The sequence below is a fragment of the Mustela erminea genome, chromosome 4, assembly GCF_009829155.1.
Source record: "Mustela erminea isolate mMusErm1 chromosome 4, mMusErm1.Pri, whole genome shotgun sequence".
NCBI lineage: Eukaryota > Metazoa > Chordata > Mammalia > Carnivora > Mustelidae > Mustela > Mustela erminea.
This window is the reverse complement of record NC_045617.1, coordinates 87,259,923-87,274,256: the sequence shown is the minus strand read 5'-3', so window position 1 is coordinate 87,274,256 and position 14,334 is coordinate 87,259,923. Positions and strand designations below refer to the sequence as shown.

Genomic DNA, 14,334 nt, shown 5'->3' with positions numbered 1-14,334 from the left:
GTTGAGAACTGGCAGGGAAGACGGATGCTGGTGCAGAGTAATCTGGGTAAGGAGGAAGAGAGGAAATAAGAGAGGTGAGGTACAGATCACATGGGGCCTGTGGGCCATGCGAGGACTTTGACAAGTGAGACAGGCCTCACTGGGGTCGTAGAGCAAAGGAAGGACCTTATCTGACTGGCTTTTAACAAGTTCCTCTAGCTACTGGGGCAGGAGAGGCAGAGGGAAGGAGAGCAAGAGGGTTTACCCAGAGGCCAGTTCAACAAGGTCTCTGATTCCCACTGGCCTGCTCTCCTGAGGCTGTGAAATGGAGAATGAGGGTCTTTGCTTCAATAATCTTGAATATGGCTTCTTTACTTGCTGATGGGGTGAAGTAACTGTCAAGAAGACAGAGGACCTCTGGACACCCAGGGGAACCTATGTTCTCAGGAGAGGCAAAGGCAGAAAGGCAGAGACAGAGCCTGGTCCCTGGCCCCTGGCCCTGGTCAGAAGTTGATAAGAGGTTTCTGATTCTTCAAGCCCTCACTCAGTCATGCCAGCTCCATGCTAATGCCATTCAAAAGAACAGCCGTGTGTCTTTCCTATTATCACTCAGGGCCATGTGTTTAGGGAAGGCCAGCATCTGGCACGAGACATCAGAAGAGGGAGTCTCACGGCTTGTACTAGTAATTCCAGTATTTCTAACTATTCTCTGATCCCTAGACCAGAAACAACAAATACAGGACACAGGTTCTTCCAGACCCATAACACTCTTTCCTACTGAATTTGAACACAGCCTCAGAACCCTTCTCAACCCTGGTGCCCAGCAAATACTCTGAGTCGTAACCCAACTCAACATATTTACAAGCCTTCCAGAACCTGGCTCATGGCGACTACTTTGGTGACCTCATCTTCTACCATTCTTCCTTCTCGTCACTCTATTTGATCATACCAGCTTCCTCACTCTTCCTGCCTCAGGGCCTTTGTACTGGCAGTTCCGTCTGTGAGGAAACTGCCTGCAAATATCCACGTGGCTCCCTCATCATCTTCAGACCTCGCTTGGGCTTCAGGAAGCAGCCAGACAACACTGATGGCTCACTGAAATCCTGTCTCTAACTCTAATTAGCTATGCAACCTCGGGGCACTTCAGTTACTCCCTCTAAAATGGGAGCCTAATTATGAAAAGTACTTTTGAGGGTTACGGCGAGCATTGATGGAGATGTTGTGAGAGTGCTGGATTCAAATCTTGTCTAGGCACAAATGTTCTAGTAGATATTGGGCAAAACACTTCTCCGAGCTTCAATTTATTTATCCGTAAAATGAGGATCATCATAGTATATCTCCCTCACAGGGTTGCCATTAGGATTACGTTAGTTTAATACGTGTAGCATACTCAGAAGACTGTTCGACCTATGGTAAGTGTTCAGGAAGTATCAGCTGTCATTATAGTAATACATGATTTTATTTATTTATTTATTTATTTGGATTGTTATCAACCTGACAAGACCTGCTTGCTGCTAAAATCTGACTCTGCTCAGTTCCATTCCAGGTGATTCAGTAGAGGCCGGATCATGCTCAGGGGCCTGGCAGGCCTGGGTTGCAACACCAGCTCAGCCACCATCCAGTCCCCTGCCCTTGAGCAGGTGACCCATCTGCCTGAGCCTCAGTCTCTTCATCTATGGTGCGGGGATAATTATTCCCACTTACACAGGCAGTGCACAGAATGAAAGAGAGCATGCTGGTCCAGTGCCCAGCACACGGGAAGGACTCAATACGTTGTGTGCCAGAGAGAAGCAGCTTGTGCAGGGAAGCAAACAGGCCCCTCTGGGGGCTTGTGGCAGGAGAGAGAGGCTGAGGATCCAGGGCCACTCACTATGGTTTAACGAGGCTCTTTCCTGTGCCCTGAGATCCCGCAGCCATCCAGAGAGGTTGGCAGGCTGGTGGTTCTGAGAAGAGCTAGTAATGAGGATGCAGAGCCAGGGGAGTGGAGTGGGGCAGCTTGACCTGGCTTCTCCAGGCGGGTGCAGGGGCCCGGCCGGCAGCCATGGTGCACCATGGACGGGAGGCAGCAGAGGTGGGGTTAGTCAGGATGTCTTCTTTACTAGATACGCAGGCACCTCTGGCTTTTGCCACCTCCTCAGGTCTCTCTATCAACTGTGTGGTCCAAACAGGTCGCCATACCCCGTGTCTGGCTGCAGGAGGGAGGGAGAACGTGGGGCTGGCAGTGCCTCTCTTTTAAGGCCTGGCCCAGGCATGGCCCACATTCCATTTGCCAGAACGTATCACCTATCTACAAGGGAGGTGGGGAAATGTAGTCGGGAGTGAGCCCAGGGAGGGGGAAGTGGACCCTGGTAGTCAGTTCCCAGGCTTTGCCCTGAGGCCCCGAGCAGAGACTCAGGGTCTCTCCCGTTCCCATTCTCTGATGCCCCGATACCTTTAGTGGTAGCTATTAGGAAGGATTGGGCCTGGCCTGCAAGTGTCTCTGGGACAGGGCACATGGGAGTCTCCTCAGAAGAAGCAGGGGACACATAAGAGCGTTTGGGAGGGTTGAGGCTCGGCAGAAGTGGATCAGAGCAGTGACTAACACTGAGGGGAACCGGCCCCTCTGCACACCATCTGTGTGAAGCACTGCCACCCCCCCCCACACACACACACCTCCACGCCCAGGCTCACATGCCCCAGATACGTATCTACATGCACACCCATAAAGGTGGTCAGGAGGCCAAGCGGTGAGCCTCAGGCATATAGAAAAATGCCTCTCAGGAAAGATCTCCTGGGGACCAGCCAGTGTCTGGGAGTCACCATTAGCCAGTCATCATATTTAAAGAAGATTCTCTCCCATTTGTATAGGCTTTAACATTTAACAAAGCACTCTTTCATTCACTCAACCGTAAAGTAAATATTTACTCAGTGGTAACTCTGGGCCAGATACCATGATTGGCAGTGGAGATACGGAATGAATAAGACAAGGCCACTGTCCTCAAGGGAGTCAGTGGCAGCTCATGAACCAAGAAGGGCTCTAAGGCAGGCAGGCAGGAGGGTGGGGGCAGCTCCCTGTGGGGTCAGTGGAGTCAGACATGACCTTGGGGTTAGGCCCCAAAGGACACAGTCACCCGGTGGAGAAAAAGACAGGAGGCTTCCAGGAACAGGGGCTGCTGGAGGCAAAGGGTTTGGGTGGCTTATGTAGAAGTAGGGAGAGACTCAGAGAAGGTGACCAAGTGCTTCCTGAAGCTGGAGTTTCATGAGGAAGGGCCAAGATGTGCTGCTGCTGATGTGAAGCCAGGAGAGTCTTTTCCTGAAATGCCAGGGGGGAAATGAAAACAGGTAGAACATTCTCGTCCTGGGAAGACTACCTCCCACGCCACTCAGGACTCAGTCCGGAAACATAAAAATCCGCTCTAGATCTAAGAGGGAATTCAGTGCAGGGGTTGGGCTACACAGGGGATGGAATCGCTGGGGTTTCAGTCAGGGGTAGGGAGGCATCGCAGAGATGAGCAACAGCAGGAAGCCATAGCCCCCCACCCCACCCCACCCAGGGGTGGGGAGCACAGGAGATGACAGGACCAGAGCCAAAGATCCAAATCTATCTGGCAGGAACCAGAATCCCAGGAGCTGAGATTACAGAGGGGCGCCGGGAGCTGATAGAAAACCACCACAAGAAGCAGAAAAAGAGGAAGAAATATCTGGCTTCTGCCCCACCTCTGGCCCTCCAGCCTTCTTCCGGGCCCCCATTGGCCAACTCTTCCTGGAAGCCAGAGGCTAAGGAGCCTGGGAACAGGCAAGGGAGACTGGGAAATGTGGTTCCTTGGCACACGGAGAGGGGACAGGTGAAAGGGAAGGCAGACAAGTGAGGAAATAGTCGGGTAACCAGTATGCTCCCGATTCCTTCCCAAACCTCCGGCATCAGCTGTAGACATCAGCTGTAGATTTGTCTGATAGGATTACGCTGAATGAACGAATGCCCAATGAATATTAATAGGGGAAAAAGAAAAACAACTCAGAAGCAGCCACTTACGTTTGTTTTGTTTTTCCTGGGTAAGTGCTTGGGGTTGCAGCTTTAAATTGTGCTTTAGAGCACGTGAGCTTAATTAAATTTAACATGTTGGAACAACTGAACTTAAAATAGCAACTCGTGTTTTCTGCTAGCGGAGATGTCGCCGTTGTATGTGATAGGAAGAAACCTATCAGGATTTCAGGATGTCTTTCCCGAGGAGGGCTGTGACCAATGCTTGTGCTAGATATGGCCCGTTGCCTCTCCAGATCCACTCCTCTGTGCTGCTGTGTACCCTGGAAGGCTGACCAGTGTGCCCCCAGGAATCCCGGCTTTCAGTGGGGTTCAGCCATGGGGAGCAACAGCAGAAGATTGGGAAGAGTTCGGAAGAGAGTGAAGTCAGGGTCTGGTGACCTCCCCTGGTATACTCAGGGCTAGACTGGGGAACAGCTTGGCTGCTACAACCCTGGATGATGGTGTGTTCCCTCATGGTCCCCCATCCCTGAATCTACCCTTCTGTAACAAGGTCCTTTGTAAGTGAAGGCTTTAATTACCCTTCTGTCAGTACACCTTCCACCACGAATGGGCCCAGCTGTTTCCGCAGTGTTTTCCTAAAGACTATGGGCAAAGTCAGAGGGTGCATGGGTGCAGGGGCAAGAATGCAATGGGTAACCTGGTTTGGGAGCTTGGACTGTCTCCTGTAGGTCACAGTCAGCCCTTGAGTGTTTCCGTGTGGCAAGGGGCATGGCCAGAGTTGTTTCAGATGGTGCGCTCTGGGGTTGGTTGTGCTGAACATGGACATGAAAGGAGCACAGGAAGAGACAGGGAGGCCTGTTTGGAGGCCGCTGTACTCATCGACACCAAAAACGGCCAGGCCTAAGCAAAACTGTGAGTATGGAGATGGAAGGCAGCGAGAAGTGCAGAAGGTCAAACGTGGGACGTGGGTAGGGGTGAAGAGGGGACCTGCGCTCTCCAGATCTAGCCTGGAGGGTCAGCGGTTGTTCTGGGGACCATGAATGGGTAGACAGGCCCACACGGGCCGGCCGAGTTGACTTTAGATAGAGTCCATTTCACACTACTTTCCCATGCAGTTTGTGTTTTTGGTTGCCTGGGGCAGGAAGCAGCCTTGCTTATGGCTGGAAGTGTGGGCTCTGAATCCCCGAGGATCCAGATCTGGTCTCGGCTCCCCCCTCCCGAGGGAAAGTGAAACTGCTTAGCTTCCTCCTTCCCTAAATAGGAATGATGTTAATGACTTCCTTCAGGGGGAGCCAGGGGGGTTAAGTGAGATAATGTACACAAACTTCCAGGCACAAGATGAGGGCTCGGTGAACGCTGGTTGTTACTGTTTTTGCCAAAGGTGGACTTGACTGCCAAGGCTGTCTGGAGCCAGCTGGCTCTGGCTCACGTAAGTACACACATACACACACATACACACCCAGGATCCCGGAGCTGCTTCCCTGCTCTTAATCCTGGGAAGCGGGCCCTTTCCTCTGGCCATGTTTCTGATGCATCGGTTACAGTGGGAAGCTTTTCCCAGCCTGCTCCTCTCATCCTGGCGCCAAGGATCAGCCTGCCCTATTGCACCCTGTCGGCAGCGCACCCACTGTGGCTTGATCCTATTCTGAGCTGCCCTTACTTGGGAAGCAAGGGGGGAGAGAGGCCAGGCAGGGTCCCACACAGAGTCATCCTAAGGCCTCAAGAGAACAGGACAGTGTCTGAGAGGCAGGATAGCACTGTGGTCCCCTGAGGCCCCGACTGCCTAGTTCAGATCCCAGCTCTGCCGAGTACTATCTGGGTGCTCCTGGGCAGCCAGCTTCACCTTTCTGTGCCTCTGGTTCTTGTCTGTAAAATGAAGATGACCGTTGCTATTGGGAGTATTAATCCCCTTAAAGACCTCGGAAGGGTGCCTGGCCCACAGGAAGCCCTCATTTGACCTTCACCCCTCTTCTATATTTTTAGTTAGTGGTAGTGGTGGTGTGTGCTTTCCAGGAGAAGACAGCTAAACACAGATAGGAGTTCCGGGCTCATGATCCATTCCCTAGGATTGGTGCAAAGGTTAAGTGCAACACGAGATGTGAAAACCCCATCACATCACAGGTGTTCCATAAGCAAGCTGGCCCATCCCCTCCTCAGATGGGTGTGCTCTGACATTGCACATGCCCCAGCGAGGTGCTGGGAGGCAGAGGTTTGGGCTCAAATCCCAGCTGTGTAGGTTTGTTTCTTCCCTCTGCCTCCCCGCCTGCAGAGGAAGGATCATGGTAGGGGCTGCCTCAGAGAGTCGCTGTAGGACCAAGTGAGCTGACAGCCACAGGGCCCTGAAAAGGGCGCCTGGCACACAAGTGACCCTTAGGGTTTGCTCCTCCTGTCGTCACTGTTCTGGGTGCAGATAGCTCCTGCCACTCCGACTTCTGTCATCAGCTCCGAGGGGGAATGAAGTAGGCTCTGCCCAGTGGATGGCCCTGCAGGCCAGAGAGCCTGCTGGTGGAGACATGTGAGCTGCAGTGGGCTCTGAGCCCTGCTCCAGGGAAGGGGCAGGTGACAGCAGGCTACAGGCTGGGGCAAGCTTTTCAGTGAGATGAGGAAACATGCCCTGTGTTTGTCACATGTAAGGAGCAAACCCAGACTATGGGCCTGGAAACCAGTGTTAAAGGCCAGTGGCCCCTCTTAGCAGTCCCAGCTGTGTGATTTTAGGCAAATCACTTAACCTCTCTGAATCTTGGCCATTCCTCTTTTGTGCCACGAGAGGACTAGTCCCTATCTTCTCAGGATTGCCACGATGCCCGGGTGAAAGAGATAGACCTAAGGGGCTGGCCCACTGGCCCTTGCGGACCCCTCCCCACCCTGTACCGGCCCCAGCCTCACCACCCCACCTCCCCACCTCTTGTAGCTATGGGCTGGGGGTGGGGTTGGGGACAAAGTTTCCTCCACTGTGGCTTCCCCACCTGCAGAGCAGGCTGGGAACGTGAGGAGGGAGGCAACGGCCTCTCCTGCTGCGCACTGACGGGATGTCAATAGATGCCTGTCAGCTCGATCCTGAGCGAGGAGTTCCTGGGTGGAAGTTTCCAGGCTCCGGTATTTCATATTTGAGATCTCAATTAAGCTGCACGGCTCTGGGTTTTCGGGGCTGATGGGTGGCGATAGAGCCCTTGAGTAGTCGGGGATTGGAGAATGGAGGGGCAGGGGGAAGGGCGCAGAGGGCCGTGGTCCCTTTAGGACATGGTGACTATCTCTGCAGGAGTGTTTATGGGCATTGTCTCTGGAGATATCACAGGGCGCAGAGGGCCGTGGTCCCTTTAGGACATGGTGACTATCTCTGCAGGAGTGTTTATGGGCATTGTCTCTGGAGATATCACAGGCAGGATACGTGGATAGGGCCTTAGAGATCAGGGATTGTGCCCAGGCTTCCTGAGGGTCCCAGCAAGAGAGGCCCAGGACAGTAGACAGTAGACAGTTTCCAGTTTGGGAGACTGAGGCCCCCCCATACCTTCCCCTAAGGTGTAGGTAGGGACCAGTTGATGCCGCCCCAAGCAGAGACTCTCTTTCCCCAGGCCTCTCTGGATGAGGCTGGCCTGCTATGCCCGAGAGGGAAGAATCATCACTTCCCTCTAGGAAGCAGAACCGCCTCCCTGTCTTCAAATTGCCTGTCCACTTCCCTTCCTTGCCTCCGGCTGTCTTCTTCTTAGACCCCGCCAACCCGGTTTGCAGCAACAAACATTCTCCTGCCAGGCCTGAGAAAGCCATTTGCAGAGGAGGATGGCGTGGGCTCGGAGAGCAGGGCCTTGACTGTGACTCCTCAGGGCACAGGCCCAGGGAAGGGCTCAAGCGATATCCACAAATCTCTAGGACACAACAGGGGTGGATGGGATCTGGGGTATCTGGAGTGGGGGCCCTGGCAGGCCCGGCTCCCACCACCTCCCAGAGTCTGAGGGAGAGAGTTCGGGACTCACGCTGGGGTCCCTTTGTTCAGACTGGGCTTCTGCAGGCTTTAACCTCTCTGCCTCTCCTTGTCTCTCCCTCTGCCCCTCCTGTGGTCCCTCCTCTGTCTCTGCCTGCGGCCCTCCCTTCTTCTCTGTACCTCCTCCTTCTGACCTGCTCTCCACTCCCGCCTCCTCATTCCCTTCATCTTCACACTCCTGGCGTCTGTGTTTCTGCCTCTTCTGGGCCCTTGGGCACCTGGTCTGCGTGTGCAACTCTCACTGACGCTTCCATCCCTGAATCTCTCTCTTGCTGCCCTTTTTACCCCCACCTGTCCTTCTCTGACTTCTTACCTGGGTCCCTCTCCTCCTCCCTCTGGGACAACTTCACCACTTCCCATGCCCTGTTCCTGTCCCCTGCCTTCCCTTCCTTTGTGCCTTTGCTTCCTCCTCCTATCCCCCACCCCATCTCCTTGGCTCCTTTTCCTATCTCTTGGCTCATCCCTCTCTCTCCTGCTCCACCTCATTCCCTCTGTGTCCCTGTGTCTGTCTCCCTACCTACCGCCAACCCCTCCTGTCTCTGTCACTCTCTTTCTTTCTGTCTCTGCCAATCCTCCCTGTCTTTCCCCTCTGTGTCCACCCACTCCAGGATGATCCCAGCCTCCAACAAGGCCTTCGTGGTCAACAACCTGGTGTCAGGAACCGGCTACGACCTCTGTGTGCTGGCCATGTGGGACGACACAGCCACGACCCTCACGGCCACCAACATCGTGGGCTGCGCCCAGTTCTTCACCAAGGCTGACTACCCACAGTGCCAGTCGGTGCACAGCCAAATCCTGGGTGGCACAATGATCCTGGTCATCGGTGGCATCATCGTGGCTACACTACTGGTCTTCATCGTTATCCTCATGGTGCGGTACAAGGTCTGCAACCAGGAGGCCCCAGGCAAGCTGGCAGCCGCTGCTGTCAGCAATGTGCACTCACAAACCAACGGAGCCCCGCCACCTGCTCTGGCTGGCGCGCCTGGCGGGGCCCCCACCCAGGGTCCACCCAAGGTGGTGGTACGCAATGAACTTGTGCAGTTCAGTGCCAGCCTGGCCCGGGGCAGCGACTCCTCTTCCTCCAGCTCCCTGGGCAGCGGGGAAGCCGCAGGGCTGGGACGGGGCCCCTGGAGGCTTCCACCCCCTGCCCCCCGCCCCAAGCCTAACCTTGACCGCCTGATGGGGGCCTTTGCCTCCCTGGACCTCAAGAGTCAGAGAAAGGAGGAGCTGCTGGACTCCAGGACTCCAGGCGGGAGAGGGTCTGGGACATCGGCCAGGGGCCACCACTCGGACCGAGAGCCACTGCTGGGGCCGCCTGCAGCCCGGGCCAGGAGCCTGCTCCCCTTGCCCCTGGAGGGCAAGGCCAAGCGCAGCCATTCCTTCGACATGGGGGACTTTGCTGCTGCAGCTGCGGCAGCTGGAGGGGTCGCCCCCGGTGGCTACAGCCCGCCTCGGAGGGTCTCGAACATCTGGACAAAGCGCAGCCTCTCTGTCAATGGCATGCTCTTGCCCTTTGAGGAGAGTGACCTGGTGGGGGCCCGGGGGACTTTTGGCAGCTCCGAGTGGGTGATGGAGAGCACGGTGTAGGCCTGGGGGGGCCTTCTCCCGCTCACCCTTGCAGAGTGGATGAAGGGGAAAGAATCTGTACTGGCAAGTCTTTGTGGAGTTTCCATGGTGATGTTTACATCTAGGGACAGTTTCGTCTCCCTGTCAACGCCCCCCCCCCACCAACCCACACCACCTTCTAAGCCTGTCCCCCACCACCCAGCTGGGGTGTGCTCAGGGAAAGCGGATTCGATCGCTAAAATGTCGGACTGAGCCCTGAGTGTTTGGAAAGGCAGACTCCCTCCTTTCTGATCACGAATGTAGTGTGTAAGCAAGCGGCTTTGGATTGCTTATGGTTTTTATTTCTTAATTTATTTTTCCCACTTCCCAGACTCCTCCTCTTCATTCACACAGATCATGGAGAATTTACTCTTCATGTGAGGGTGCATTTCCAGCAGACCTGGTAGTGGGAGATTTTTGTCTTTTGACAAGAGAAGGGAAAGGGTCTGACTCCACACTTGTTTGGAGGGAAGACTGTGGCATCTTCTGCCCAGACTCCTGCTTCCCAACTGTCCACATGCTTGGGGGAGATGGACAACCACCCCCATATTTGATCCAGCTCCCTCTGCCCAGTTATCATGACCCACACCCATGACAGCAGGCTAAGCCAGAAGGGTAACTTCCAGAACTTCTTATGTGTAGGAAAGAGAGAAGGGTTTTATGAGCCATAAGGGTATAAAGGACATACACTTCTGGAGTTGCTGTAAGATTTTTACCTCTTTTGGGGGGAAGCTGGGACCAAAACTCCCCATGAGCTTATGGCGTGCCAAGAAGGCTTCTCTTGAGGAAAGCAAAGTGGAGTGGCAAAAGGAGCACTGGACTTGGAGTCCAAAGCTCTCAGTTTGGGTTCCAGAGCCACCACTGAGTAACCAGCTGAACACCTTGGGCAAGACCCTTTTCTTTTTGGACCTCAGTCTCTTAACTCCCAAACTACTGGATTGTACCCAGTCTTTGATGCCCCTCAAGTTCTAAGGACTAATGAAATCTTCCGTGACTCTAGATGTAATGGCTTCCAGATCAGCAGCACGAGCAGCACAAGCTGGTAGAGCATCCCTATTTTTCCTATTTGACACAGAGGGAGAATTCTAGAGGTTTGGGAGGGCGAAATCGGAATCTGTGGTAGAGTTTTGAAGTTTGAAGAGGTGTTTGTAATCATCTCATCCTTAACCCTCTCTCCCTCCCCCACCCACCTCAGAGTATACAGGACTTGCCCAAGGTCACACAGTGAGTTAGTGACTAAGTCAGTGCAGGTACCAAGGCCACCTCCTAGGACGCTGTTTGGAATCCATTATGCTGTCTTCACCCTGGCTCAGGCATTTCTGTGTCTAAAGTCCATCCCTTGTTTGTTCCTGAGGAAGGTGGCCCACGGTGGGACATAGGGGACAACTTTCTTGGATGCCAGCTTTGAGGAAGATCCATCCATCCATGGAAATGACAGAGGGTGATGGGCAGGTGCACCCAGGTTTCTTTCTACCACGGGATGAACCCCCACACCCCAGACCATGTCAAGAGGGGGCAGAGGACATGTAGCCAGGGAGTAACTATTCTAGAAGCATCTGGAGGACTTTCTCCTACATCTCTGTCTCTCCTGGTCTCTGTCTCTTCCAGATCTCTCCTCACTGCCAACATACTACCTCTCCCTCGGTCTCCCCAAACCATTCCCTGCTCTTCTGAGTCTCTGCCGTTGATCTAGCTTCTCTCCTGTTCTTCTCCCTCCTTCTACTTGCCAACCACACTGCATACAATGTCTAGGTGAGTCTACTTCTGCTGAACGGTTCTGATGGGCTCAGACCTGGCGCTGAGCTGGCAGCCTCCAGTCCCACTTGGAACACACAAGAAGCTGGTGGGGAACTGTCTATGCAGATTGCCTTCTGGCTTCAGGCCAGGAGCCTCCAAATCCCTTATCTTTGCCCTCCTCCCTTCTACCCCTCCTGCCTTCTCTCACCTTCCCTCCACTCTCCTCTCTTCATTCTTGTTCTTTCTGTTGACCCTCTGCCTTCCCCAGTCCCTTTCTGGTCCTGATGGTCATTGGTAGCCCAGGACAGTCTCTTCCTGAGACACATTAATTTTCTAGGCCAGTCCTGGGGCCAGAGCATAGGCCTTCCCCAGCTACGGTGGCAACTACGGAATTAGGTGACTTGAACAGAGATCTCTCTCTCCCTCCCTCTTTCCCTGCCCAAGTTTCTCTTCTCTCCTTTTCCTCCCTGAACTTCTCTTGTTCAGTATTTCTAAATGTAGCCATTTAAGAAGTGACCCGGAATACCACCTTTCTTTTTGCTTTTGGGTTTGGACACCCAGAAGGTAATGGTGGACACCGGAAGGGGAAGAACCGACCATATATTTCAGTCAGTGGCCCCGAGCTCTGTCATGACATGATATGTACTTGCACTTGTGTTTGTCATGTTTCTGACTCGGAGTTTTGGAAAGCAGCATCCATGTGGTCAGAATATAAATGCCAACTTTCTTTGCTAAAAAAGAAATGTACAGTAAAATGTACAGTTTAAAAAACAAAACCAACCACACTCCTTGGGAGAGAGAAAAAAAGAACATTCTCCTATCTGTGAATGTCTGCTGTTCATTTCTCTGGAAACTGCGGTTTTCTGAAGGTGGCTTTGAAGTGGCATTTTCTCTTGCACCTGTGTTTGTTACTGCCCAGTGGGAGCCTGCTTCCTGCCAAGTTCATATATAAGATGGGAATCGTCTGAAATAAGAGAGAATGGGGTCGTCCTTCTGAAATAAAGAACAGTAGAGGGATCTGGAGGGAAGCTCCAGGCGAAGAAGGAATGGTCCATCCTCAGCGGCCCTGCCTGTCCTACCTGGTTTCTCAGACCTGCCCTGCTTCCTTTTTCCTGTATTGTGGCCACCACCACACTTAACCACTAGGGGGGCACGGACACCTCCCTCCCATCTTGGTTGAGCCTTGGATGACAGTTTTTCAAAAAGGTTATTTCATGGGGAAACTTGGGACAACAAACCAAAGCATAAACCCAAGGTATAGAAACGAATAAATTTCTCTGGAAACAGCTTCCCAACCCTAGCTACATCTAGTGACTAGATTAGCACTGTCCAACTGGAATAAAGTGTGACCCACATGGTCATTTTAAATTTTCCAGTGGCTGCATTAAATCAAGTATGAAGAAACGGGTGGAATTAATTTTAATAATATATTTTATCTGATCCAATATATACAAAAGAGTATTATTTTAATGTGTGATTACTATAAAATTGTTAATAAGAACTTTAAGTTTGGGGTAGGGAGGGGGAGTTTTATTGCCCCCTAAGTTTTGGAAATCGAGTGTGTGCTCTCAATCCAGACTAGCTATGTTGAAAGTGCTTGAGAGTCACATGTGGCCATTACGGGTCACTGTATGGGACAGAGCAACTCTAGACAGAGAGTGACTGACTTGCCAGCACACCCTGTGGAAGGGAAAGGAGGCTAAGAGTTACCGAGCACCTACAGTTTCCAGCCCTGCGCTGCTGTTAATTAGACATTTCTCACTGCAGCCTCTCCAAGTAGATATCCTCACGCTGATTTCACAGATGAAGAGCCTGAGGCCCAAGAGAGGTTAAGTAACTAGCCCAAGGTCACGCAATAAGTCTAGCCACAGAGCCTCAGCTCTTTCCATAACTTCACCCCCTATTCTTTCTTCCTCCCTTCACCCCACTATGGATTGTATTTTAGACTGGTGGAAGTCCTCAGATTTATAGCCTGATCTGGAAGCTCTTGGTTTGGCTTCAAGGTCTGGTAAAATTCTCAAGTGTTGACTCCAGGTAAAGGCCCCTTGGTTAAGTGGTTTCCTCTGACCTAACACCGGCCTTTCTGGTCCTTCTTGGCCTGTGTAAACATTCCCTCCCCTGACAGGAAAGACTTCCCCAGGCTTCAGAAGGTCCTGTTCAGACCACCCTTGTGATCAGCCCTTCTCCTGGCCTGGAGACTTCTAGAAGATCCCTTGCTTAATAACTTTTCACGCCCAGCCTCATCTGGTCCCCCGTGCCCTGAAAGCCTGTGACTTCATCCCTGTAGGATAGAAAGCTTCACGCCAGCTCCCTCCAATGACCAACCCCATCTTCCCACCACTTCCTGTCCCTAAACTCTCGTCCCTATCAGGAGAAGCATTCGCCCACCCAGATCCTCTTTCCCGATTGAGAGAAGCTTCCGTTCTCTGCTCTTTTGCAGAGAAGAGGTAGCTGATACACTCTGAGCCCAACTGAATTATTAAGCTTCCTGACAAATACTCCAGCGCCCTTTCCCCAAATTCTTGATAATGAGATTCTTCAGTTTCTCCTCAAAGGAGATGCTTTTCATTTTGCCATCATAACACTGCTGAAAGTCCAAAAGAATTTATGCACTTTTTAAAGGGATATAATTTCCAGGTGGTTAAAAGGAAGATCATTGTTTCAGGCTTCCCCCTCCCAAGAGAAGTAGTACCTTTTTCTCCCCAGGTATATAGGGTACTGATTTTCTGAAGCACAGCCTGGGTATTTGCGTGTCTTCTATTTTCTGTTCTCTGTGTGTCTGCAGTGAGGGTTTCAGGGCTTGAGCCAGCGAGGCGGGACTTCCTCTGTTCTTACAGCCACTGCCGTCTCTGCAAACTGCTGCTGCTGAAATCGACACACTTACTCAAAAGACAAGATTTGGCAGTCAGCAGTCAAATCCCTACCACACGGTTTTAAATAGCACACCTAGATTCTCAAACCCAGCCACTCCCGTGATGCAGTTGGCAGCAGGAAACTTGTTGTGACAAGGCTTCTCCCAGGTAAATACCTTAGGTTTCTACCTTTGCAGAATAGAATTGGACCCACCCAG

General features: G+C 52.6%; 1 protein-coding gene across 1 annotated transcript in view; it reads left to right on the top strand.

Annotated features, from left to right (window-relative positions):
* The window catches only part of LRFN2 (leucine rich repeat and fibronectin type III domain containing 2), a 174,848-nt gene extending 162,184 nt beyond the window's left edge, over positions 1 to 12,664 (top strand). Inside the window, exon 3 of the mRNA XM_032339851.1 lies at positions 8,531 to 12,664. Coding sequence (XP_032195742.1) covers positions 8,531 to 9,509 — 979 coding nt within the window. The 3' untranslated portion in view covers positions 9,510 to 12,664. The remainder of the gene's footprint in view (positions 1 to 8,530) is intronic.
* The last annotated feature ends 1,670 nt before the right edge of the window (positions 12,665 to 14,334 follow it).